This window comes from Salvelinus namaycush, chromosome 9, assembly GCF_016432855.1.
Source record: "Salvelinus namaycush isolate Seneca chromosome 9, SaNama_1.0, whole genome shotgun sequence".
In the NCBI taxonomy this organism is placed as follows: domain Eukaryota; kingdom Metazoa; phylum Chordata; class Actinopteri; order Salmoniformes; family Salmonidae; genus Salvelinus; species Salvelinus namaycush.
In genome coordinates, this window is record NC_052315.1 from 30,906,941 (window position 1) to 30,930,500 (window position 23,560).

A 23,560-nucleotide genomic window follows, 5' to 3' on the forward strand; every position below is an offset into this window, starting at 1 on the left:
CCAGACCTTGCTGGTTCTTAGATAAAAGCTTGTTGTGTGAATATGCCCTTATATATTAGTTGTTCTTCATTCATTTCAGAGCAGATTCAGTACTGTACTGCAAGTCAGAAACTTCTACTAAGAGCAAGTGTTTCCTGTATCAGGCAAGTGTAATATCTTATTATGTAAGAATCAGTCCTCATGACGACAAGACAAAGCTCTGTGGTGCTAGTGGCTCTCACATCTCTCACATCTCAACTGTGACAAGATTACTCAAATGTTGATAGAAATTCAAATGGAAGCAAATAATCAAAGCAGGGAGGAGGCGGATTGATATAGAACATTTAAAGGAACACACATTGGTTTAGCCGCATCAATTTTGGGTTTAAAAATGTCCATGTTGTTTTACCTGGTTAGATTTTTACAATGCTACATCAGTTGCAGATAAACACATTATATCTATTTGAGTAAAGAGAACAATATTTCCTGTACAGTAGGACCCTGGCAGCAGGTGTGCTTACAGGAAGTGCAAAGTCCACAGTATGAAAAGGTGTCAATCAATTTCATTGGTTACAAAGGACACACCATTATGCAAGATCATTGTGACTTTAGTTATCACTCTAATAAGCCCAGTGAAATGGTCCTTGTTGCAGAGGAAAAATTTAATATTTCAACAACAATGTGACAATTAAATTAACATGTGTACATAAGATAACATCTAAAAACAATACATGTATAAAGAGCAAAAATGTTAAACATGACTTAACACCAGCTATTGTTTATGTCTACTGTGTATGATAATAGTTTTTGAGCAGAGATTACACTTTGGGAAACTGTCATCCTCTTCAGTTGTTGACTTTAGGCTCAATTCTGAGAGAGGCTTCATATAGGCTTTCTTCATCCAGAATAGAGCCGTTGTCCAGCAAATACCGTGCTGCCTAGACCAGGACAAATATACAGTTTCAGCAGGTTGGCTACAACTACGATAATCTATACGATGTGACAAATACCGACACTCAGACTTTAAATTGGAATTCCCTCATGGCCAATGCCATTTTCTTCTGTTTCTCTTTATATGTACTATATAACAGAAGTTACCACGAAACAGCTTTAAAAGTTTACCTTTGGCTGATGATCAATCTTGTATGCTGTTTGCTGGAATTGTCTAATTTCTCTGATGATATGTGAAATCTGCAGAGAGATAACAACATAAGCCATGTATACAATACAAAGCCACAGAACGCATTTGAATATCTCTGTAACATTACACAAAGCAGAGACCGCTTACCATCCTCATCTTTGAGAAGTTGACTAATTTGTCCTCAGTGTAGTTGGGAGTCCCCTCCTCAATGAAAGCCAGATCAGTGAGGTACATCCCCAGGTATGGTACACAGGGAGGGTCACAGCTAAAATGAAAAACAGAAGTAAAAAATGTGCTAATACTTTGATCGAGCCACTGCCCGAATGGCCAGTATAATTTTTCTGATACACATTGGCTTTTGTAGTTATTAGAACAAGCAGAAGAAACACTCACTTCTTTAAAGCCTCCCTCAGGTTTTTGAACCTCCCCTCTGACGAAACCAACTTCTGCAGCTTGTCAATGACGGTTTTAGTCTGAGAGATTAAATAAAATACTGTATCAAAATATTATGTTGGAAAACAATGGTATAATCACCATTGTTAAAGTGATGTGTAATCGGTAGTAAGCTATAAGGATTCATAGGGGTCTGAGGTGTCATAACAAGCTGTTTATAAGAGTGTATTGAGGACCCAGTGCAATGATAAAATGTGTAATAATATTACTAGGACCAGGCTACGAGCCATCAGTGAGCTGGGTGTGTGTAGTGAGGAGATGTGGCCTTACCTGCTTGGACACTTTGAGCCAGGTCTTCTTGAGGCGGAACACAGAGCTGCGGTTGAGGGAGGAGGTGATCTCCAGCACAGCGTTGTAGTTATGGAGACAGCGGCAGATGTCCGCCACCGCCACCCACTTCTCCATCACCACCACCCGCGTGGTCACATCGTCACAGCGCAGGATCTCCGTGGCAATCAGATTACTGATCTAACAGAGGCAATACAGACAAGGAATAGCCATGTTCCTAATGCATAACAACCAAAGCCATACACTGTAATAAAAAAGTGAAAATGTACAGTTGTAATATTATGTTGGGGGGTGGGCGTTGTTAGCTGCATACATCATTGAAGTGCTTTGTTGTTTTCATGATATATGGTGTCCTTTCAGTCTTGTCATTCTTCATCCAGCCTTGACCAAAGAACTCTCTGTAAAACAATATTGGAGGATCAAGTAGAAATACATCTAATTTGTTCTCATTAATACTGCATGGTTGTTATTCAAAATCACTGTATGTCTCCCATATTGTATGTCTGTACATATCATCAACTGAGAATACAACATGTGTTTGGGTATCACTCACTCATATGGGATGACCTTAAACACCAGGTGGTCTAGTAGGGTGAGCTGCTCTGCTATCTCCAGGGCAGAATGGCTCTCAAACGCCTCTGCCTTCCCTACTGACGCCTAGTACACACACAAAAGAGCATCAGTCATAACCATTCTCAAGACGCGAGGTATGACAACTACTGCCCTATATTCTAACATTCCTGAGACACATACTTAACATATGTCAAGGAGAGATTGTCCTCTATTGACTCAATTGCCATCTTGTGTAAAACATAGTGTCTTCTTTACATTACTGCCAGATCCACATGCAGTCATCCCACTCACCAGCTGTTTAACCTCCTCCAGGCTGATCTGATTATCACCAGGGTCTTCCTGTGTCAGGGTCCTAATAGACCATACAACAGGTATGTATTTTATAATGTGTTTCTCTTTACTCTGTACATCAGTGTTAATCAGCCCTATAGAAGTTATAGCCCATGTATTCAATGTTAGCAGTGTGTGTCTATAAGCTGAGGCGATGGTAGTGCTGGTAGGTACCTGATGATGTTGGCGGCTGCTTTCCTCTCCTGGGTCAGCAGCTCCGGGTCATGCATCACCTCCTCCAGGAAGGCTATGACCTTCAGCTTCAGCTCAGTGTTACTCTCAAAGTCCTGGAGGTCAACACAAATGCACACAAAAAAGTTAACTGATTGGAAACCTTCACTCTATTTTACATTAGAAGTAGTGAATTATCATAACTATGTATCTGGAAGTATTACCTGAGAGTGTTTTGACACCCAGTGCCTCAGAACATTCAGGACTCTGTTGGTTGCAGCCCTTCGGATGACAAACTCTTTGTCCCCGTTCCTCTGGTCTGTTTGGAACCCTGGGAAAATGGATCAAAAACGGCATGTAAATATCACACCTACATTTTTAATGACTATATAGATTTTTTTTATCTTGAGAAGAACAAAAATGACATTAAAGTTCTCATGCTTTTGAAAATGTGGTATATTCAAATTGTCCCATTGTGAACAGAACTGATGTTTAACACGCTCTGTACCTGTGCTGGCCAGGGACATGCGGCGATACTTCTCCTTGGTGGGCGTGCCCTCATTGGCTCCTGCCGTGGCGATGGCGAAGGCGGAGGCTGCAGAGAGGGCACTGCGGTTGTTGTTGTCCATCTCAGGGCGACACGAAGACATCACCGTGCCATTGTTGTATGAGAACAGGGAGAATTCTACAGGAAGATACAATATGGAGACAGTTATACTGGCTGTAAAATGCCATGGGATTTATTTTAGTGTACTTAATTGATGTAATGCGATACCTTTACAATAAAGTACTGTAGGTATAAAATGGAAAGACCATTCCAAGCCAATAAAATAGAATTGTTGAGATTATGACTGCACTTGGACAGCCACTAAAGTGATCCATGATAGTGTCAGCTGCATGAAATGCTCTTTATTGGTCTCTAACCACTGGGCAAAAACGGGTTGAATCAACGTTGTTTCCACATAATTTCAACCCCCAAAAATCTATATGATGACAGTGAATCAACGTGGAGAAATGTATCAACGTAAGGGCATTTATTATTTTCACCTAACTTTTAACCTAAATCCAATGACATGGTGACATTTTTTGTTGACTTCACATTGAATTCAAAATAGTTGACAATTCAACCAAATTTAAATCAATACTAGACGTTAAACGGACGTCTGTGTCCAGTGGGTCACTACTACTTCAGTAGGTACTGCAACTCTAACCTTTTCGCTGAGATTTAAGAGGTAGTTGACAACGGTTAGCAAGCAACATTAATCTTGATATGCAACTAAATGGATCTTACCCAAAAAGGCATTAGCTATTGTGTCAGTGTAATTCATTGTGTAACAGGACAGGTTTTCATTTATTCTGTCTCCAGTAGAGGGCAGCAGAATCGAAGAGCACCACATTCTCTCCCAGTAGAACATAGACTATACATGAGGCTTTGATATTTAAGATGGGTGTAGCTAAATATAGCCACCAATATCAGCATAATGGAAGAATGGACTGGTTTCTGTGCACACTGTCTGCACACTGACTTACAATGACCATTCATTAACAAATAAAATCAATTGAGCTTTATGGTGAGAGTAATATAAAACAAATCTGAGTACAATTTAGTGGAGCGACTTACATGACCAATTCGGTTTTAGTACCTTGCTCAAGGGCACATCAACAGATTTTTCACCTAGTCGGCTCAGGGATTCAAACCAGCAACCTTTCCATTACTGGCCCAATGCTCGTTACTGCTAGGCTACCTGCCGTCCCCGGTACTGTTAATGCAAATTATGGCAGATTTCGATTCACCTTTGACCTGGTGTACATTCTGTCCTGAGAGCAGGAAGACAGACAGCAGAGCTTTCTTCACTGACTGTCTTGTACTAAAACAACCTCGTTACCGGGGGCGGCAGGCAGGGAAACACGCTCATACTGTAGTTGCTATGACACAAGTATCCCCAACACCTACTCATTCCTAGCGTTGGCTTTCCCTGCATGTTCATATTCTCTACACCGAATTAGTCTGCATGAATTTTATCTTGTGTGGCAGAGATCACTGCACACAGAATTGAGCATTTCTGCAGTGTATGCACCATGCCACTGACAATTGAATAGGCATAGAACACTCAAAGAAGCATTTTTCTATATCCCTTTTGACTATTTATTAGAAAAACAGAGGTAGAGGAAATAACATAATAATATATATATATATATATATATATATATATATATATATATATATATATATATACAGTGTCTTCGGAAATTATTCAGACCCCTTGACTTTTTCCACATTTTGTTACGTTACATCCTTATTCTAAAATTGATTAAATTCAAATCCTTGAGATGTTTCTACAACTTGATTGGAGTTCACCTGTGGTAAATTAAATTGATTGGACATGATTTGGAAAGGCACACACCTGTCTACATAAGGTCCCACAGTTGACAGTGCATGTCAGAGCAAAAACCAAGCCATGAGGTCGAAGGAATTGTACGTAGAGCTCCGAGACAGGATTGTGTCGAGGCACAGATCTGGGGAGGGGTACCAAAAAATGTCTGCAGTATTGAAGGTCCCCAAGAACACAGTGGCCTTCATCATTCTTTAACAAGAATGTAAGCTTTCTGCCAATATCAGATATGTCTATGTCCTGGGAAATTTTCTTGTTACTTACAACCTCATGCTAATCGCAGTGCTGCAGAAATGGTTGTCCTTCTGGTAAGTTCTCCCATCTCCACAGAAGAACTCTAGAGCTCTATCAGAGTGACCATCGAGTTCTTGGTCACCTCCCTGACCAAGGCCCTTCTCCCCTGATTGCTCAGTTTGGCCGGGCGGCCAGCTCTAGGAAGAGTCTTGGTGGTTCCAAACTTCTTCCATTAAAACCTCTTGACGCTAGGGGTCAGATTTTTTTAATTTTTTTAATTTTTAAATAACGTTCCCAAGGTAAACGGACTATTTCTCAGGTCCAGATCGTAGAATATGCATATAATGTACAGATTGGGATAGAAAACACTCAAGTTTCCAAAACTGTCAAAATATTGTCTGTGAGTATAACAAAACTGATTCTGTAGGCGAAAACCTGAGGAAATCTAACCCGGAAGTGATTTTTCAACATTTTAAACCTGTTTCCTGGCCAGTCTTTCTTCCATTTAAAGGGGTACCAACCAGATTCCTTTTCCAATGGCTTCCTCAGGCTGTCACCAGGCTTTAGACATAGTTTCAGGCTTTTATTTTGAAAAATGAGCGAGATTTTTCAAAAGTAGTCAGGTGTCCTTTGATTAGTTCCTTTGAATAGGTTACGGTCCGGTTGAAATATTATCGATTATGTTTGTTAAAAACAACCTGAGGATTGATTATAAAAAACATTTGACATGTTTCTACGAACATTACGGATACTTTTTGGAATTTTCGTCGAACGGAACGAGGCTTTGGTTTTCTGAATATAACGTGCAACCCAAATGGCGTTTTTTTGTTATAAAAGTAATATTTATCGAACAAAAAGAACATTTATTGTGTAACTGGGAGTCTCGTGAGTGCAAACATCCGAAGATTATCAAAGGTAAGCGATTAATTTTATTGCTTTTCTGACTTTCGTGAACAAGCTAACCAAGCTAATATAAGGCTAACTGTTCAAGCATTGATTGATACACTCACAAAAGCTTAGATTGCTTTCGTTGCAAAGCATATTTTCAAAATCTGACACGATAGGTGGATTAACAACAAGCTAAGCTGTGTTTTTGTATATTTCACTTGTGATTGCATGATTATAAATATTTTTAGTAATATTTTGCGCCCTGCAATTCAGCGGTTGTTTAGGAAAATGATCCCGCTAAAGGGATCCGTAGCGCAGAGAAGTTAATAACAAACGTGTATGCCATTTGTAAATACGAATAGAATTGTTCAATTGGTTTAGCCACAGAAAAAGCTGGCAACCTTCCCGCTAGGCATGATTGGCTGAGATAACGAGTGGGCTGGACATGCCTAGAGATGAGTTGGGATTTTTCTGCCATATAGCACGCTTCTGTCTATTTGAGATGGTCAGTATGTCTAGGTAATCTTATCTAGCGCAGCTTTTTTTTAATGTTTCGTGAATTAAAAATGCATAAGGGTTGCTCTCCACTTTCTGGAGGACTGAGTTTTGAAATCAGTGGAATTTGAGTATGATAGCTAAGGAGATTGAGAAAACACCTGTTCAAACTAAGGGCAACTATGGCAACCGACAGGAGACCTTGAATGATGTATACGGGTAAGATAGTCTAGCTAGCTACATTTTCACATATGTTCTAGTTTTGACAGAAAAAGCCATTTGCTTGGCTAGCTATAGCCTAATGTTAGCTAGCTAACATTGAACCTGGTTGCTTAGCTACCTGCAGATTCATGCAGGATAGTAACGTCACGAGTTGTGATTATGGTTAATTGTCTACCTAGCTAGCTAACATTAGCTGGTTGGCTCGCCAGCTAACATTACGTGTATGATTTTATTATTCGTATCTCAGAGCTATTTGCTTGACTAGTGTTAGGATTTATGGTTATGCACTATAGCCTGCTAGCATATTGTTTGAAGATGAATATTGTTTTGTTACACACACACACAGACAATACAGATGTAGGTGTGTAATGACTGACCAACACAGGCCATAAAAGCTGTGGTCAATCTGGAGATGGGAGGGGTGCATCTCTCTAGGCCAACCAGGGTGGTTAGGGCACTGATCATTACCATATTAGGAATTGTTTGAGTGAAGAATCAAGGGGGAGACACAAGACGGAGCTAATCTACCCAGCAACCAGATGTGGACAAAGGAAAGCACTAAGGGACTTGGACAAGTCCGGGTGCCACCAAAGGCGAAGCAAGAGTTTAAACCGCGCTCAGCCTCTACTGTGATAGGCCAACAGACGCGTTGGCACTACGTCATCACGGTATAAGAACAGCTGTTTACGTACTTCCTGCCAGTTCCCTGCGTGGTGATACAGTGAACCTGTATATACGAAAATTGCATTTACCATTTATCATTTGAGTTTAATTAAAATACTTAAAATATATTCGGTGACTCAGAATCACATTTTGTCCTGATACCAGATATGAACTGACGCAAATCTCTTTCACTAGCTATAGCCTAATGTTAGCTAGCTAACATTGAACCTGGTTGATTAGCTAAGTTACCTGCAGATGCATGCAGGGTAGTAATGTCATGAGTTGTGATTATGGTCCATTGTTTACCTAGCTAGCTAACGTTAGCTGGCTGGTTCGCTAACGTTACGTGTATGACCTTATTGTTTGTATCTCAGAGCCATTTGCTTAGCTAGCTATAGCCTAATGTTAGCTAGCTAACATTGAACCTGGTTGGTTAGCTACCTGCAGAGCTAGCTAGCTACATGTCTTAACAAAATACTCCACTATGCAAGTAACCATTTTGGGTGAGTTCGTAAATTCAGTCTGGCCATCTACTCCGATTTCAGCACTCTCACCTGAGTGTGCCAGAGAGCGCAGAATAACTGATGAACTTACGAACACTCAACACCCGTTGAATATGGCCAGTGTCAGTAAACGTTGGCAAAAAAGCGTAATTTAATTGTTGCCAGCAGCACAGTTAGTCACCAACGCTCTGGATAACATGAAAACAACCTACCCAGCCACTAATTTCCGTCTACCAGAATTCTGCCGACTTTGTCGGAATCTTACCAGAATCCCACCAGAAGCAGCTAGATGCAAATTTTTATAAATGTATACAAAATTACCCGATTTAGTCATTTTAAATAATACTATTATACACTTTTTACATACAAATTATACCCATCCACAAAAAAACATCTCGAGTCGGAGGAAACACCATACACCTGGTGACAGTGTTAGCATGCATGCGCCTGGCCCACCACAGGAGACGCTACAGTGCGATGGGACAAGGACATCCCGGCCGGCCAAACCCTCCCCTAACTCGGACGACTCTGGGCCAATTGTGCGTCCCCTCATGAGTCTCCCGGACGGCACGGGTCTCGAACCAGCATCTGTAGCAACACATTTTGTACTGCGATCCAGTGTCTTAGACTGCTGCACCACTCGGGAGGCTCCATCCACAAAGTTTTTAATGCTTATCAATTGCCTTGCACAAAGTATCAAAATACTAAAATACTACACAGGACTCTTAAAGAATTTAATGTAAATGTTAATTGTCTTTTTTGATCACAGAAACAATGAAAAATAAATAATGAAAGGTTAATGATATAAAGCAGCCTGGGTAATCATCTGCAAGAGAGTAGCCCCAATGGCCGAGCCCCAAGTGATACATTTGGGCCAGATAACTATCACCGGAATCCGCCCGAGCCCCAAGTAATATTTTTGTGCCAGATAACTCACACCGGAATCAGCCCAAGCTCAATCCTCGCATCCCAGCCATAAGTAATACTGCCGAAGGCGGCTCAGACTCGGGCCACTTGACGTCGGCCGAGTCTGACTCACAGCTGAGTGCCCCGACTTTCAGCCGGAGCTGGCCCTGAATCACTGTGATGGCTGGGTAACCAGCTCTGCTAGGGCGAGTAAAATGGTCAGAGTGGGGTGTTCTTTAATTATGTGTCTGGAAGTAGCTAACAAGCTAGCCAATGTTAGCCAGTTAGCTCGGCGCTTGACTGCCGTTGTGAGGTCAGACAGAACGTTCGGATCGGCCAAAGCGTCCGGTATGCGCTCTGAATTTATGAACGGACAATCTGACAAGACAGTTGCAGTCACCAATGCTCTGGAAAACATAACAGCCTAACCAGGTCTACTTGGGCGAGTAATGTTCAGTGAGCTGTTCTCTCCCACTTAGATGTCTGGAAGTAGTTAGCTTGGGTGCTTGACTGCTGTTAGTACATTCGGATCAACCCTTAAAGAGATGGGTGGGGCTAAAGTTTAAGAGGGTGTGGACGATGCTGAATGGGTGTAGACAAAGAGGGCTCTCCAATAGTAGTACCAAAACATTAAAAGGCCATTTTCTCAAAAGTAAGCTTACAAGTTTACCAACTTTCAAAGCAAAATAACTTTTCCATTATTCCTCAACTGTAGTGTATGATATACCATTTTGTAACTCTGAGTCTCTACTTTTATCCAATATAAAAAACGCAATTTCAAATTTTCCTACATAATATCGATTTGAGCCGGTTGGTCACAAATATGGTATTTTGGCTGAGAGGAGTATGCAGGTGGCTTGCCAGCATGTGATTCAGGTGCTCTGGTATCATGGCATGAGTGATAACAACACCACTGTGTACCTGAGGAGTTTTTGCACTTCACGTTTTTTTGAGGGGTGGTTGGCGACTTGATAGGAGACGTTTCTGGGTCTGCATCATCGCTCTGGCTTTGGTCAATGTCACTTTCCTCTGGAACTGAAATATCTACACCAAGCGCAAAACAGGTCAGCAAATACCACATTCTAGACACCTGTCATGATTCAAAACAGGTCAGTAAATACCACATTCTAGACATCTGTCATGATTCAAAACAGGTCAGTAAATACCACATTCTAGACACATGTCATGATTACAATTCTGAACCCTCATTCTATATTCAAATAAATAGCCCAACATTCCTCTTTAGAAGCATCAATAAGGACATAAATCCCCCCATCTCCACAGTGCAGATTAGCTGGCTTACCTTGTTTAGACACAGTGGTCTCCTCTGCCTTGTCCGTCTTGCCCTCTCCCTCAGCAGGGATCTTGCTGGTGATGGGACTGGTGACATATAACTTGTTTATGTCCAGGGTGGTCTTGCTGAAGGGGGACATGGAGGAGTACATGCTTGCATAGCCGTTGGAGGAGCAGCTGAGGGCGGCCAAGTCCAGAGCCTTTCCCCCAGTGATGATAGGGATGTTGAGTGAGAGTTTACGCCGGCGGTTGGGGGACGATGTCTTGGTGATGGCCAGAGGAGGGGGGGAAGAGAACTTACGGCTGGCCCTGGGGGATTTGGGTGGCTCCCCATATAGGAGTTTATTGTTCTGACTGCTGGCGAAGAACAACTCCAGGGATCTGCATCAGGGAAAACAACACATTTTATTCTAATCAGAAGAATGTATTGTAGCTATGTACTTCAGTACTTCAGTGTGTTGCAAATATCTAAGACATCTGAATTATACATGTCTTTCTGTGTTAAATATAGAAATCAATACATTGTCAACAGCGACAATACAAGGCAACATGGTGTTTCTGCAATAAAAGTAAAAAATCTGATACAATGTTGCAGAAGACCTCTCCCACTCACTGCCACCCTCCTCGAGACCTCACGAGTTCCCATAAATAGCACAGCAAGTGACACCGCGAGCGAGCAGCCATGCTGCTGACACAAGCATCAGAGTGGCGGTGGCTCACAGAGACATGACAGGCTCCACAGGAGAACATGCTGCAGGGTGTGGGCATGGGGAGGGGGCTCCCCCTGATAAGAGCCTGGGAGCTGGGCTCACTATCCTAGGCCGGAGAAGGGACCTGCTCTGCTCTAGCCAACAACACGGACCATAAATATTTCATACTATAGATCCTCTGCAGACCAGGGGAGGGTGGGGTCCTGCAGCAGAGAGACCGGTTGCTAAGGTGACAGCGACAGAGACCCGCTGAGACGCTCTTAGGCAAGCAGGAAAAGAGTCTGGGCCCAATTACTGCCTTCTCACACAGAACACACCACACTGACACACACAGACATGACCTCTCCTCACCTCACCTCACCTTCCCTCACACACACGCACACACGCACGCACCCACCCACCCACCCACCCACCCACATCAAAACATAAATGCACACACACACATAGACACACAGACACAGGACGTGGTTAAAAATACCTAATACTGTGGGCTGTGGAAGTAGAGCTGTGAGGGAATCAGTGGTGGGCTAAAAGAGATAGAGGCAGCCAGAGGAGGCCAGAGGCTGCTGGGCCTGTCAGGGGATGTTATCGTCATCAGCCCTAACTACAGCCCTCTTTACTGTGTCGGGGACATTGCAATGCAAAAACACTGACAATGTATCTTCTTTAAACAGCTAAAGCACCATGCATGAGATAGATCTAGACATTCTGCTGACTGTGTTTGTCAAAGTCAAGGCTAAAGCACTAGCAGCTCCTTTATGGCCTTACCGGGCTGGGATGGCACTGATGGGTTTCTTGTAGATGGTGATGAGTTTGTCCAGCACCACGTTGGCGCTGGTGAACACGCGGTAGGAGTGCAGGAAGGTGTTGAGAAAGTCAATGGAGAGGAAGCGCAGGTCTGTCAGCCTCTCCAGGAGTCTCTCCACGCTGGCATAGCGGATCTGCAACACCTTACACGAGTTCATCATCTTACTGAAACGGATGTCCACGTCGTCACAGTACAGGCTGGCGTCGGACCTGCTCACAGAAAAACACACAAACACATATGAAAACACTAGAACACACAAATAAAGACATCACAAAGATCTGCCTGTTGCATGAACATCTCATTGACTGTTTTGCTGTGATTGTGAATGGGGCTCACTTGATCATCTGTGGCACGGTGACTTTAGAGTTCTCCTCAAATGCGTTCATCATAAGCCCATTGCAGCGGATGTTGTCTATGCACTGTAAGAGAGAAGAAGAGAAGGAATGAGGGAGAGGAAAGGTGTGAGTACAGTCACTCTGCAGACAGACACCCATGTCTCCCTGGTGGAGAGAGACAGATGCAATGCATGCAGAGCAGAACAAACGTGCCTGGCTGATGTCACTGGTCCAGGCAGATTTCTCCTGCCGCGAGGAGGCCACCAGGATCACTGTAAACGACTGGCCTTCTTTAGGCTCCACCACGATCTTAAAGTCCAGATGCTCCATGTCCTGTACACCCTTGTCTGGTTTGGCTTTGGGCAAAACAAAAACAGAGGTGAATAGGAGAAATGGGTCATTACTATGGCATAAATGAGAGGTTTATTGTACTTCTAAATGATGAAGAACAGATGAAACTTGCAGGGAGTCTATAGTATAGCTCATCAAATTGTGCCACTACATCTTGTACCATATCTTACACTGTGCATACAGGAATCATACATTATACAGCACCGTATACATGCTCCATATTTCAGTGAGGTAGGAATGAAACATTGTGGTGCTTACACTCATCATCTGTCCCCTCGGGGTCTTCCAGAAGAGTGCAGTCAATAAGAGAGACCACGCCATTCTGAGAACAACAATATGCATTAGCACACTCACAACCACATTCCATAAATCCCCTCCACTACTGAATAATCAATAACAATATCACTGACATTATTATGTAGCTCAACAACTTTCAACACGTGTAGGACTACAGGTCAATAAACAGATGAAATCAGATACAGTCAAATGACCAACTGACCAAAACTGGTGCGGCAGGGTAGCCTAGTGGTTAGAGTGTTGGACTAGTAACCGAAAGCTTGCAAGATCAAATCCCTGAGCTGACAAGGTAAAAATCTGTCATTCTGCCCCTGAACAAGGCATTTAATCCACTGTTCCTAGGCTGTCATTGAAAATAAGAATTTGTTCTTAACTGACTTGCCTAGTTAAATAAAGGTAAAATATATATATTTTAAAATCGCCCTCTTGTGGCCTCATGGGTGGAATTGTATTAATACTTGTCATCATTTCATAATTAATAAACATTTACAAAAACCAGCTGGAAATCCGGTGTTTCTATGTCAAACGTTTTTTATTTTTATTTCAGTCTTCTGTGATGTATATAAAGTATAATTTTGGGATGAAAACTTACAATGTACACATTTTAACTCTATATCTGACATGGTACAGGTTTTTTTTAGTTTTTTTTTACCCATAAACATGTGTGTGAAGTGTATACTTTTGTTACAAAGTAGATTTGTTTAAGACTACCAAGAAACACTCTGTGTGACCCTGATTTAGCCCAGTGCAGTAAAAGGATTTATTAATTAATAAGGCCTTCTTTTAAGGGCCTAGTTTTAACCTAATACAGTGGCCTGAAACTCAAGGTTTTCAGGCCTGAAAGTCACATTATGATGGCTTGCAAAGTGATGTGCAATTCCTATTGGAATCCAGCCAGAGTGGGTATATCTAACATTTTGAATGAATGACTGCAAGGTTGGGAAGACTAAGATATGAACCAACTTAACTGGACAACCATTTCAGTAATGGGTGCAATAAGTCCACGTAACAGATTGGATGAGTATAGAAAAATGTACACTAGTGTACAAAAGTTTGGGGTCACTTAGAAATGTCCTTGCTTTTGAAAGAATATCAAATTTTTTGTCCATTAAAATAACATCAAATTGATCAGAAATACAGTGTAGACATTGTTAATGTTGTAAATGACTATTGTAGCTGGAAACGGCTGATTGTTTAATGGAATATCTACATAGGCGTACAGAGGCCCATTATCAGCAACCATCACTCCTGTGTTCCAATGTCACGTTGAGTTATCTAATCCAAGTTTACCATTTTAAAAGGCTAATTGATCATAAGAAAACCCTTTTGCAATTATGTTAGCACAGCTGAAAACTGTTGTTCTGATTAAAGAAGCAATAAAACTGGCCTTCTTTAGACTAGTTGAGCATCTGGAGCATCAGCATTTGTGGGTTCAAAATGGCCAGAAACAAATAACTTTCTTCTGAAACTCATCAGTCTATTGGTGTTCTGAGAAATGAAGGCTATTCCATGTGAGACATTGCCAAGAAACTGAAGATCTCATACAATGCTGTGTACTACTCCCTTCACAGAACAGCGCAAAATGACTCTAACCAGAATAGAAAGAGGAGTGGCAGGCCCCAGTGCACAACTGAGCAAGAAGAAGAGTACATTAGAGTGTCTAGTTTGAGAAACAGACACCTCACAAGTCCTCAACTGGCAGCTTCATTAAATTGTACTCACAAAACCCCAGTCTCAACGACAACAGTGAAGAGGCGACTCCGGGATGCTGGCCTTCTAGGCAGAGTTGCAAAGAAAAAGCCATATCTTAGACTGGTCAATAAAAAGAAAAGATACTCTGCCTAGAAGCCCAGCATCCCGGAGTCACCTCTTCACTGTTGACGTTGAGACTGGTGTTTTGTAGGTACTATTTAACTTCTCTAGGGTAGGGGGCAGCATTCGGAATTTTAGATGAAAAGCATGCCCAAATTAAACGGCCTGTTTCTCGGGCCCAGAAGATATGATATGCATGGTAGATTTGGACAGAAAACACTCTAAAGTTTCCAAAACTGTTAAAATAGTGTCTGTGAGTTTAACAGAAATTATTTGGCAGGTGAAAACCTGAGAAAAATCCATTCAGGAAGTTTTTGTTTTGGTTTGTAGTTTTCTATTCAATGCCATTACAGTATCCCTTGACTTAGGACTCAACTTGCAGTTTCTATGCCTTCCACTAGATGTTAACAGTCTTTAGAAAGTGTTTCAGTCTTGTATTCTGAAAAATGAGGAAGTAAGAGCAGTCTGAATGAGTGGACCCTAAAGTTTCACTGAGCTTTTTCTTGCGCACAACCGAGAGAGTGCGCTTCTTGTTTACATTTTATATTGACAATGTTATTGTCCGGTTGAAATAGTATCGATTATTTAGGCTAAAAACAACCTGAGGTTTGAATTCAAACATCGTTTGACATGTTTCTATGAACTTTACGGATACAATTAGGATTTATTTGTCTTCCTATTTTGACTGCGTTTGAGCCTGTGGATTACTGAAAAAAAAGCGCGAACAAAACTGACGTTTTTGGGTATAAAGAGACTTTATCGAACAAGAGGAACATTTATTGAGTAAATGAATGTCTGCTGAGTGCAACCATATGAATATCATCTAAGGTAAGGGATTAATTTTATCTCTATTTCTAAATTGTGTAACTGTTCTATCTGGCTACTGTTTGTAATGATTTGTCTTGTGGGCTATGTTCTCATAATCGTAATGTATGCTTTCGCCGTAAAGCATTTTTTAAATCTGACACCGTGGTTGGATTCACAAGAAGTTAATCTTTAAACCTATGTAAAATATGTTTTGTTTTCTGAATTTTTATAATGATTATTTCTGTATTTGAATTTGGCGCCCAGCAGTTTCACTGGCTGTTGAAGAGGTGGGACGCTACCGTCTCACGTGCCCAAGAGAGGTTTAATGTAGCTGCCAGTCCAAGTTCATCATTTTGATGAACTTGGACTGATGATAAAATGATCAACTTGGATTAGCTAACACAACATGCCATTGAAAAACAGGAGTGATGGTTGCTGATAATGGGCCTCTGTATGCCTATGTAGATATTCCATAAAAAGCTACAATAGTCATTTACAACATTAACAATGTCTACACTGTATTTCTGATCAATTTGATGTTATTTTAATGGACAAAAAATGTGCTTTTCTTTCAAAAACAAGGACATTTCTAAGTGACCCCAAACTTTTGAACGGTAGTGTATGTTATTTATGTATGAGTAGCATAAGATTAATTAATCAATCAATGTACATGCAAAAACATAGATATTGAAACAAACAATTCTAAAAACCAACCAGCACTAGAGAATTCTGGGAAAAATAATGTTTTTTATTTAACACTGGTTAATAACACCAACTCTGGGGTTCTTTTACACTTTACACATCATGAGTGTTAATTTAACACCTGAATAAACACAAAAAAATGTACACTAAAAAGGTACGGCCAATTTGCTGTGTATTAACTAAAGCCTCATCTGTGTATTGTATCCCCTGAATGTTATTTGATTTTACATTAAGCTCTAGGAGTTTGGTCAATGATGCATCTTGAGAGATTGTATAGCAGGCTCAGCAGCCCAGGGCACACCCACCTTGGTGAGGTGCAGTTTTCCTCCAGAGCCCCTGGTGCAGATAATGACATGCTTAGAGAAGAGGAAGCACTGCCTCTCCCCCTCCTTTTTCAGAGACAGAGAGCCCAGTCGCCCACGGGTGATCTTGCCCTTCTCACTCATTGGCACCTGGATGAGAGAGCCTGTATGGCAGGAGGGGGAGAGAGACAGCAGGGGGCCCTGTCAGTGACGAGAGGCCCACAGATCAACTGTACTGCAAGACTGGGAGAGGCCTCCCCTCACCTGTTCACTGACTGGGGGGATATATACATACTATAGGGTTAAACCATTTCTCTATATGTTTTGCCTCTTCTTCTTTAAACGTCCATCAAAGACTGTTGGGGATGTATGACATTTACAAACCCTGACTCATCGTCGTATTGCCTCCTAACAGTCTAATTACCCTTGGAAATGAAAGATTTGGCCCACTTTCAGTACATGCTGTTCTTCAGAGACAGACAGGATTATATGGCCCAACCCTCTGGTTAAGTCTTTCCCTTATGGAGGCTCAGGTAGGGCTATGGATGTTTGAAGTTGTGAGAACACAAAGGGGCTGGCAGTCAAACAGTTGAGAGGCAGAAAATCCATCTCTATGATAGTGTCCTTATGTGGGATCTGGGGTTCCTTTGTGGATCTTCTCTGGGGGCTTACCTTGTCTGACGAATGTCTGGCTGGTGTCAAGGAGGATCTCGCAGCCTTCTACGATCATGCGCTCAATGGCCAGGTTCTTCCTGATGTTCTCTGTCTCGCTCACCTCATCATGCATGATTCTAGGTGCAGATTTGGAATGTCATTGTATTGACTTTGTCAGTGTGTATACATTCTGTACAGTAAGCAATTATCCTACTGCGTTTCTGTTGAACAACTTAGGAAAGCGCTGATTAACTGGGGTGTCCTGTGTGCTGCTTGGTGCAATAAGGTGGTAAGGCAGGTATACCTGGACAGCTCCTCCAGCTTTGACTTGGCATAGTCCAGACTCGTCCTCTCCACATGCTCATGTGGTGTGTGGGCCAGGAGCTCATGGAGTGTAAGAATGTAGCGGGGAATCTGGAATGACAGGGAATGAATAGGGGCAGGTGAGTCACACACACTTGCATGCAAGATTGCGTGCAAACACACACACATACACAAACTCGTAGCAGCAGATCAGTGGGGAGCTCTATGCACATCCACAGTCATCAGCAGAAATGTATTACCAACACAGCAGAGCCCAAAGTAGACCCCAGTGGAGCAGACTGCACTGAAACTGCATGCCTTGCCAGAAAAGAGCCATTATGAAAACCTGAGCATCACAAACAACCGGTTTATGTGGTTATGAAAAACATAACAGGGATATTCTGAGCAAAGGCATGTGAGACAAATGGCTGCTGTGTTGTCAGTGATCAGTGGTGGAGACTTTGTCTGAACAGAGAGAACTGTTTCAGGTGAGAGACAGGGTTTGGACAGTCAATGAGAGGACAGTAGAGTGTACAGTACTGTATGCCCACCTGGAACATGGGGTAGGTGAGGAAGGTCTCCAGAGTCCTCTCCTCACAGTCGGGCTTGGCCTCATACTGCTTCAGCAGCTTGTCAAAGTCTCGGTTCTGCTTACAGTGGGCCAGAATCTGCAGACTGTACTGGTGGTTCCTCACAAACTCCTGGTAGATGTTTAGCATGGGCAGTAGAATATCAAACAGGTCCGCTGTGGAAAGAGGACCAATGAGAGATTGAGACACTGAATGAGAGATTGATAGATGATATTGAGGACAATTGGGGCATATTATTACCATAGTATTATCATATTCATCCATCCATTTGAGTGATCCCCAAAAAAGGAGTTTAGTCTACTTACCCAAAACTAATGTTGGCCAGCTTGCTATTCTTGCTTTCAACCCTTGGTAGAATATTTGATGCAGAAACATGATGGTCTCACTAAAGAAAAGGGTAAATCAACAAGACTCTAAGTATCCATTCTGAGAAAAATATACACTAGCCATAGTTATGTAAAAAGGATTCAAACATGCAAACAGCGAATATGCCTGTATTTGCAAGTGTGTTTAAATGTTATATCGCTGCACTTGTCTCTTGACAGGTCATCATTGCAAATAATAATCTGTTCTTAAGGTTAAATAAATAAAATAAATAAACATCTTAGAAGGAGGCTTTGACATAGTATATTGCCATCACATCTTACTGTCTTTATGTTCTCATTATCGACCATAGTTGTAAAGCATGAACATAAAGTCCGACAGCATTGAGACAGTCATATCACTGTCTCCCTGAGAGAGGTGAGAGACAGCAGTGTGAGTGGTTAGCTTGGTGTGATCATCTTCAGCTGCACACCTGTTGAGGAAGATGCTGCTGACGTCGTCGTGGGTGATGGGTGGTTTCTTGGAGCTGGCGGCCATACGGAGGGGTCGAAGGAAGTTGTTGACCAGGATGTGGAGCTGCTGGACATACTCAGCCTCAGAGTCCAGCATGCTGAACACCACCTGGTTCCTCTTCCTCATGCTCTCTGCATGGGGTGACCGGATGTAGTCCTGGATGATGGTTTTCCACTTCCTCCTGCACATCCAGCCTCGCAGGAAACTCTGCACCTAGTGGACCACGGGAATTGTGGGGAATGGAAGGTGATTATTTTCCCCCAACATTGGCAAATATACAGAAAATAGAATCAAAAATATTTTGTGTAAAATATGTACTTTTTTGATTTTCTTGAGTTCAGAGTCATCATCTTCGCTGGGTTCGGCTGTTGGACTTGACTGGATCTTCCCGTTGTCTTTGTGCAGCCCAGAAAGCTGCCAAAGAGAACATCCACAGACAGGATAGACCAGTCATCATCCCTCACAACCTGCTCTCCAAGTTTCCTCCTCACTTGCCAGCGTATTAACAAAGTGACTGTGTCAAATGAGATTAGAGGCTGTCAGAGCTGCCAGCTCTGACATGTGGTAGTGGTGGTAGATATACTAACTCTATTCACCTGGCTGATATCTCTACATCAGCACTCATTTCCATTGGTTAGAAATGCAGATGTACTGTGCATACAAGATACAATCTTCGGCAAATCATTCGCAAGGAGATTCCTGCAAAAATATTATTTGAAGATGATAAATGCATTGAAAAGCCATAAATGTGTTGCACAAAAGAGCTGGGAGCTACTCAGAACTGTCTGAAGGTTAGTGTCCCCATTTACTTTGTATAGACTGATATAGTTTATTATTATGTTTGTGAGGGGGGGGTGGGGGGTGGGATGGTGGGGGGGGGGGGTGCACCGTGTATAATAAAGCCCTGTTCATGCATATTCAACACACCATTTCATTTCAAGCCCCACATTTGCACATTAAAGTAAAATGACTATTTGATCTGAAGAATACAGCAGGGAGCATAGTTTTATTGGAGGGATTATTTATGAGTGGAGATGCAAAGTGGAGCCCGGTGGGTCTGCACACATCTCTTTGTGACAGAGTGGCGCTCCCATTTCTCCTCTCCCAATCTCTCTCTCTCTCTCTCTCTCTCTCTCTCTCTCTCTCTCTCTAATGATCAAATAAGATAGACATAAAGAAACAACTAGCACAGCCCTTATCCATTTCAGTTCACTCAGATGACAAAATCCTAGAAATCTTGAGCGGTGCTCCTGAGAGACATTTAACTGTACTGTAATTGCCCTAGATCCCACACAAGCTCCAATCCATTTCCTGTTCAGTATGGCAAAAACATAACAATCCCCCACCGAGGCAGAAATAATCATTATGAATATTACCTCTGATTTTAGCCGTTCAATCTCTATTTCCCCGTCCTCTATCTGTTGTCGAAGTTGCTTAGCAACCGTTTTCTCTGTCTCCACGATCTGGAGTAGATGGAGATACTTCTGCATGAGCGTCTCATGCTCTGTGGCCAGGTTCCTGTAACTGTGGACAGGAAACACACACTCACACACACTGCAGCAACTCACCACAGACATAATTCCAAAGCTCCAGACACACTCAAGACTCTATATGCTCCCCCACATGCAGACTGTATACATCCACCAATCCACCCCCGCCCCACAGACACACCTGTACCCATACAGCACTCTCAGGTGTGTAGGTCTATGCACATTCACATAATGGAGTGCTATAAAATATTAATATCCTTTGTGTTCAGTGAAGTGTAACTACAGTAGATTGTCTCGGCAGATAAGCAACCAAAATACAGCAGGCCCATTTGGTTTAGAACAGGAATGGGCAACTTTTATGGGGGTAGGGGCCACAAAAAATGGGCCATAGTGGCTTGCGGGTCTGCATATCCCCCCCATTTAGCTGCAATTCTACTCATTTTGCCATTGGGCAGAATGTTTTTCCCTCAGTTTTATAGCAGATTTTCTGCAATTATACACATTTTGGCATGGGTGGAGAGAAATGTTTGCAGTTTTTAATATTATATCTGAGTGAGAGTGACTAACAAAATCAATGGGGGCCGGGTCGGTAATGCAACCATGATTTCTACAGGTTTAGATAGCTGGCCGATAGACACATTTTTTATATAAATAATGTTAGCTGACATGGGCTAATCGAGTGACTGTCAGTAGGCAGGTTTCAGTTGACCCAGGTTTATTCAACAAAAGCAATGTCGCAAAAAATATCATTGCGACATGTATAATGGAAATAGTAGATAGAGAATCCATTTTTATCTGTTAGACAGGGTTGGATTTTTCTTTTGTCTTACTGTATTTACTGTGACAAATGATGATGGAAACTGTTTTTTGAATAAATTATGTTTGCCGAAAATGTTTTAAGGTTGTCATGACTTCGGCCGAAGTCGATGCCTCTCCTTGTTCGGGCGGTGTTCGGCGGTACCTCATCCAGTACAACAGGAGTCCTCACTAACCGTCCCTCCTGTACCCAGTTCCGGTACTCGCCTTTCCCGGAGAGTATGATGGAACGGCGGCACGGTGCCAGGGCTTCCTGCTACAGCTGGACCTCTACCTGAGCACCGTCTATCCAGCTCCCCCGGGAAGGGAGAGGGTGGCCGTCCTCGCCTCGGGCCTCTCAGGGAAAGCTCTGGAGTGGGCCAACGCCGTATGGGGAGAGGGAGAGGCGACGTTGGATGACTTCACGGACTTCACCTGCCGCTTCTGGGCAGTCTTCGACCACCCTCCCGAAGGTAGAGCGGCGGGTGAACGTTTGTTCCACCTAAGGCAGGAGATGAGGAGCGCCCAGGAGTTCTCACTGGAATTTTGGACATTGGCCGCTGGAGCGGGATGGAACGACAGGGCTCTCATCGACCACTACCGTTGTAGCCTGCGCGAGGATGTCCGTCGGGAGTTGGCCTGCAGGGATACCACGCTTAGCTTCGACCAGCTGGTGGACATGTCCATTCGGCTGGATGACCTGCTGGTCACCTGCGGACAGCCAGAGAGGGCTCTGTCGATTCCTTTTCCCAGCATCACCGCTCCGGTGCCTATGGAGTTAGGAGGTACTGAGCACAGGGAGACCGGAGGAGGGGCTCTCACGTGTACCATTTGTGGCCGCAGAGGTCACACTGCTGGTCGGTGCCGTGTTGGTTCCTCTAGGGTTCGAGGCAGCAGGCAGGACACTTTGGCGTCACCCCAGGTGAGAAGGCACCATTCTCACCCAGAGCCCTCTGTTGCACACATGTTTTTGACACTTTTCCTGAGTTTTCCCCGCATTCCCAGCATAAGCCGCTCGTCGATTCAGGCGCGGCTGGGAATTTTATTGACAGATCATTTGCACATAGTTTAGGGATCCCCATCGTTCCCGTGGATGTACCTTTCCCCATTCACGCCGTAGATAGTCGACCATTAGGGTCAGGGTTGACTAGGGAGGTCACCGCTCCTTTGGGCATGGTGACGCAGGGGGGTCATACGAAGAGAATTCATCTCTTCATTATTGATTCTCCTGTGTTTCCCATGGTGCTGGGCCTACCCTGGTTAGTCTGTCACAACCCCACTGTTTCTTGGCCACAGAGGGCTCTCACGGGGTGGTCGCGAGAGTGCTCAGGTAAGTGTTTAGGGGTTTCGGTTGTTGCTACTACGGTGGAGAGTCCAGACCAGGTTTCCACCGTGCGCATTCCCCCTGAATATGCCGATTTGGCTCTCGCCTCCTGAAAAAGAAGGCGACTCAATTACCACCTCATCGACGGGGCGATTGTGCGATAGATCTCCTGGTAGGCGCTGCACTTCCCAGGAGTCACGTGTATCCCCTCTCACAGGCGGAGACGGAGGCTATGGAAACATATGTCTCCGAAACCCCGCGTCAGGGATACATTCAGTCCTCCACTTCACCCGCCTCCTCGAGTTTCTTTTTTGTGAAGAAGAAGGATGGAGGTTTACGCCCGTGCATTGACTATAGATGTCTCAATCAGATCACAGTGAGGTACAGTTACCCGCTACCTCTTATCGCCATGGCGATTGAGTCAATGCATGTGGCGCGCATCTTCACGAAACTGGATCTCAGGAGTTCGTACAACCTGGTGCGTATCCGGGAGGGAGACAAGTGGAAGACAGCGTTTAGTACCACCACATGGCATTATGAGTACCTCGTCATGCCGTACGGGTTGGTGAATGCTCTATCAGTCTTCCAATCCTTTGTAGATGAGATTTTCAGGGACCTGCACGGGCAGGGTGTAGTGGTGTATATCGATGACATTCTGATATACTCCGCTACACGCGCCGAGCATGTGTCCCTGGTGCGCAGGGTACTTGGACGACTGTTGGAGCATGACCTGTACGTCAAGGCTGAGAAATGCCTGTTCTTTCATCAGACCGTCTTTTCCTAGGGTATCGCATTTCCACATCAGGGGTGGAGATGGAGAGTGACCGCATTGAAGCCGTGCGTAATTGGCCGACTCCCACCACGGTAAAGGAGGTGCAGCGATTTTTAGGGTTTGCCAATTACTACCGGAG

The 23,560-nt window shown here is 43.3% G+C and overlaps 1 protein-coding gene across 1 annotated transcript in view; it reads right to left on the minus strand.

Moving 5' to 3' along the window:
* Nucleotides 1–824: 824 nt before the first annotated feature.
* The window catches only part of LOC120053231 (ras-specific guanine nucleotide-releasing factor 1-like), a 31,471-nt gene continuing 8,735 nt past the window's right edge, over nucleotides 825–23,560 (minus strand). Inside the window, exons 3-27 of the mRNA XM_039000378.1 lie at nucleotides 20,417–20,564; nucleotides 19,359–19,454; nucleotides 19,000–19,253; nucleotides 18,509–18,588; nucleotides 18,165–18,358; nucleotides 17,615–17,724; nucleotides 17,329–17,447; nucleotides 16,660–16,820; nucleotides 12,995–13,058; nucleotides 12,599–12,732; nucleotides 12,387–12,469; nucleotides 12,011–12,259; nucleotides 10,543–10,913; nucleotides 10,161–10,283; nucleotides 3,444–3,620; nucleotides 3,160–3,266; nucleotides 2,939–3,051; nucleotides 2,726–2,786; nucleotides 2,415–2,518; nucleotides 2,175–2,259; nucleotides 1,844–2,041; nucleotides 1,514–1,593; nucleotides 1,268–1,385; nucleotides 1,102–1,170; nucleotides 825–917 (exon numbers count right to left, since the gene is read on the minus strand). Coding sequence (XP_038856306.1) covers nucleotides 825–917; nucleotides 1,102–1,170; nucleotides 1,268–1,385; nucleotides 1,514–1,593; nucleotides 1,844–2,041; nucleotides 2,175–2,259; nucleotides 2,415–2,518; nucleotides 2,726–2,786; nucleotides 2,939–3,051; nucleotides 3,160–3,266; nucleotides 3,444–3,620; nucleotides 10,161–10,283; nucleotides 10,543–10,913; nucleotides 12,011–12,259; nucleotides 12,387–12,469; nucleotides 12,599–12,732; nucleotides 12,995–13,058; nucleotides 16,660–16,820; nucleotides 17,329–17,447; nucleotides 17,615–17,724; nucleotides 18,165–18,358; nucleotides 18,509–18,588; nucleotides 19,000–19,253; nucleotides 19,359–19,454; nucleotides 20,417–20,564 — 3,391 coding nt within the window. The remainder of the gene's footprint in view (nucleotides 918–1,101; nucleotides 1,171–1,267; nucleotides 1,386–1,513; nucleotides 1,594–1,843; nucleotides 2,042–2,174; nucleotides 2,260–2,414; nucleotides 2,519–2,725; nucleotides 2,787–2,938; nucleotides 3,052–3,159; nucleotides 3,267–3,443; nucleotides 3,621–10,160; nucleotides 10,284–10,542; nucleotides 10,914–12,010; nucleotides 12,260–12,386; nucleotides 12,470–12,598; nucleotides 12,733–12,994; nucleotides 13,059–16,659; nucleotides 16,821–17,328; nucleotides 17,448–17,614; nucleotides 17,725–18,164; nucleotides 18,359–18,508; nucleotides 18,589–18,999; nucleotides 19,254–19,358; nucleotides 19,455–20,416; nucleotides 20,565–23,560) is intronic.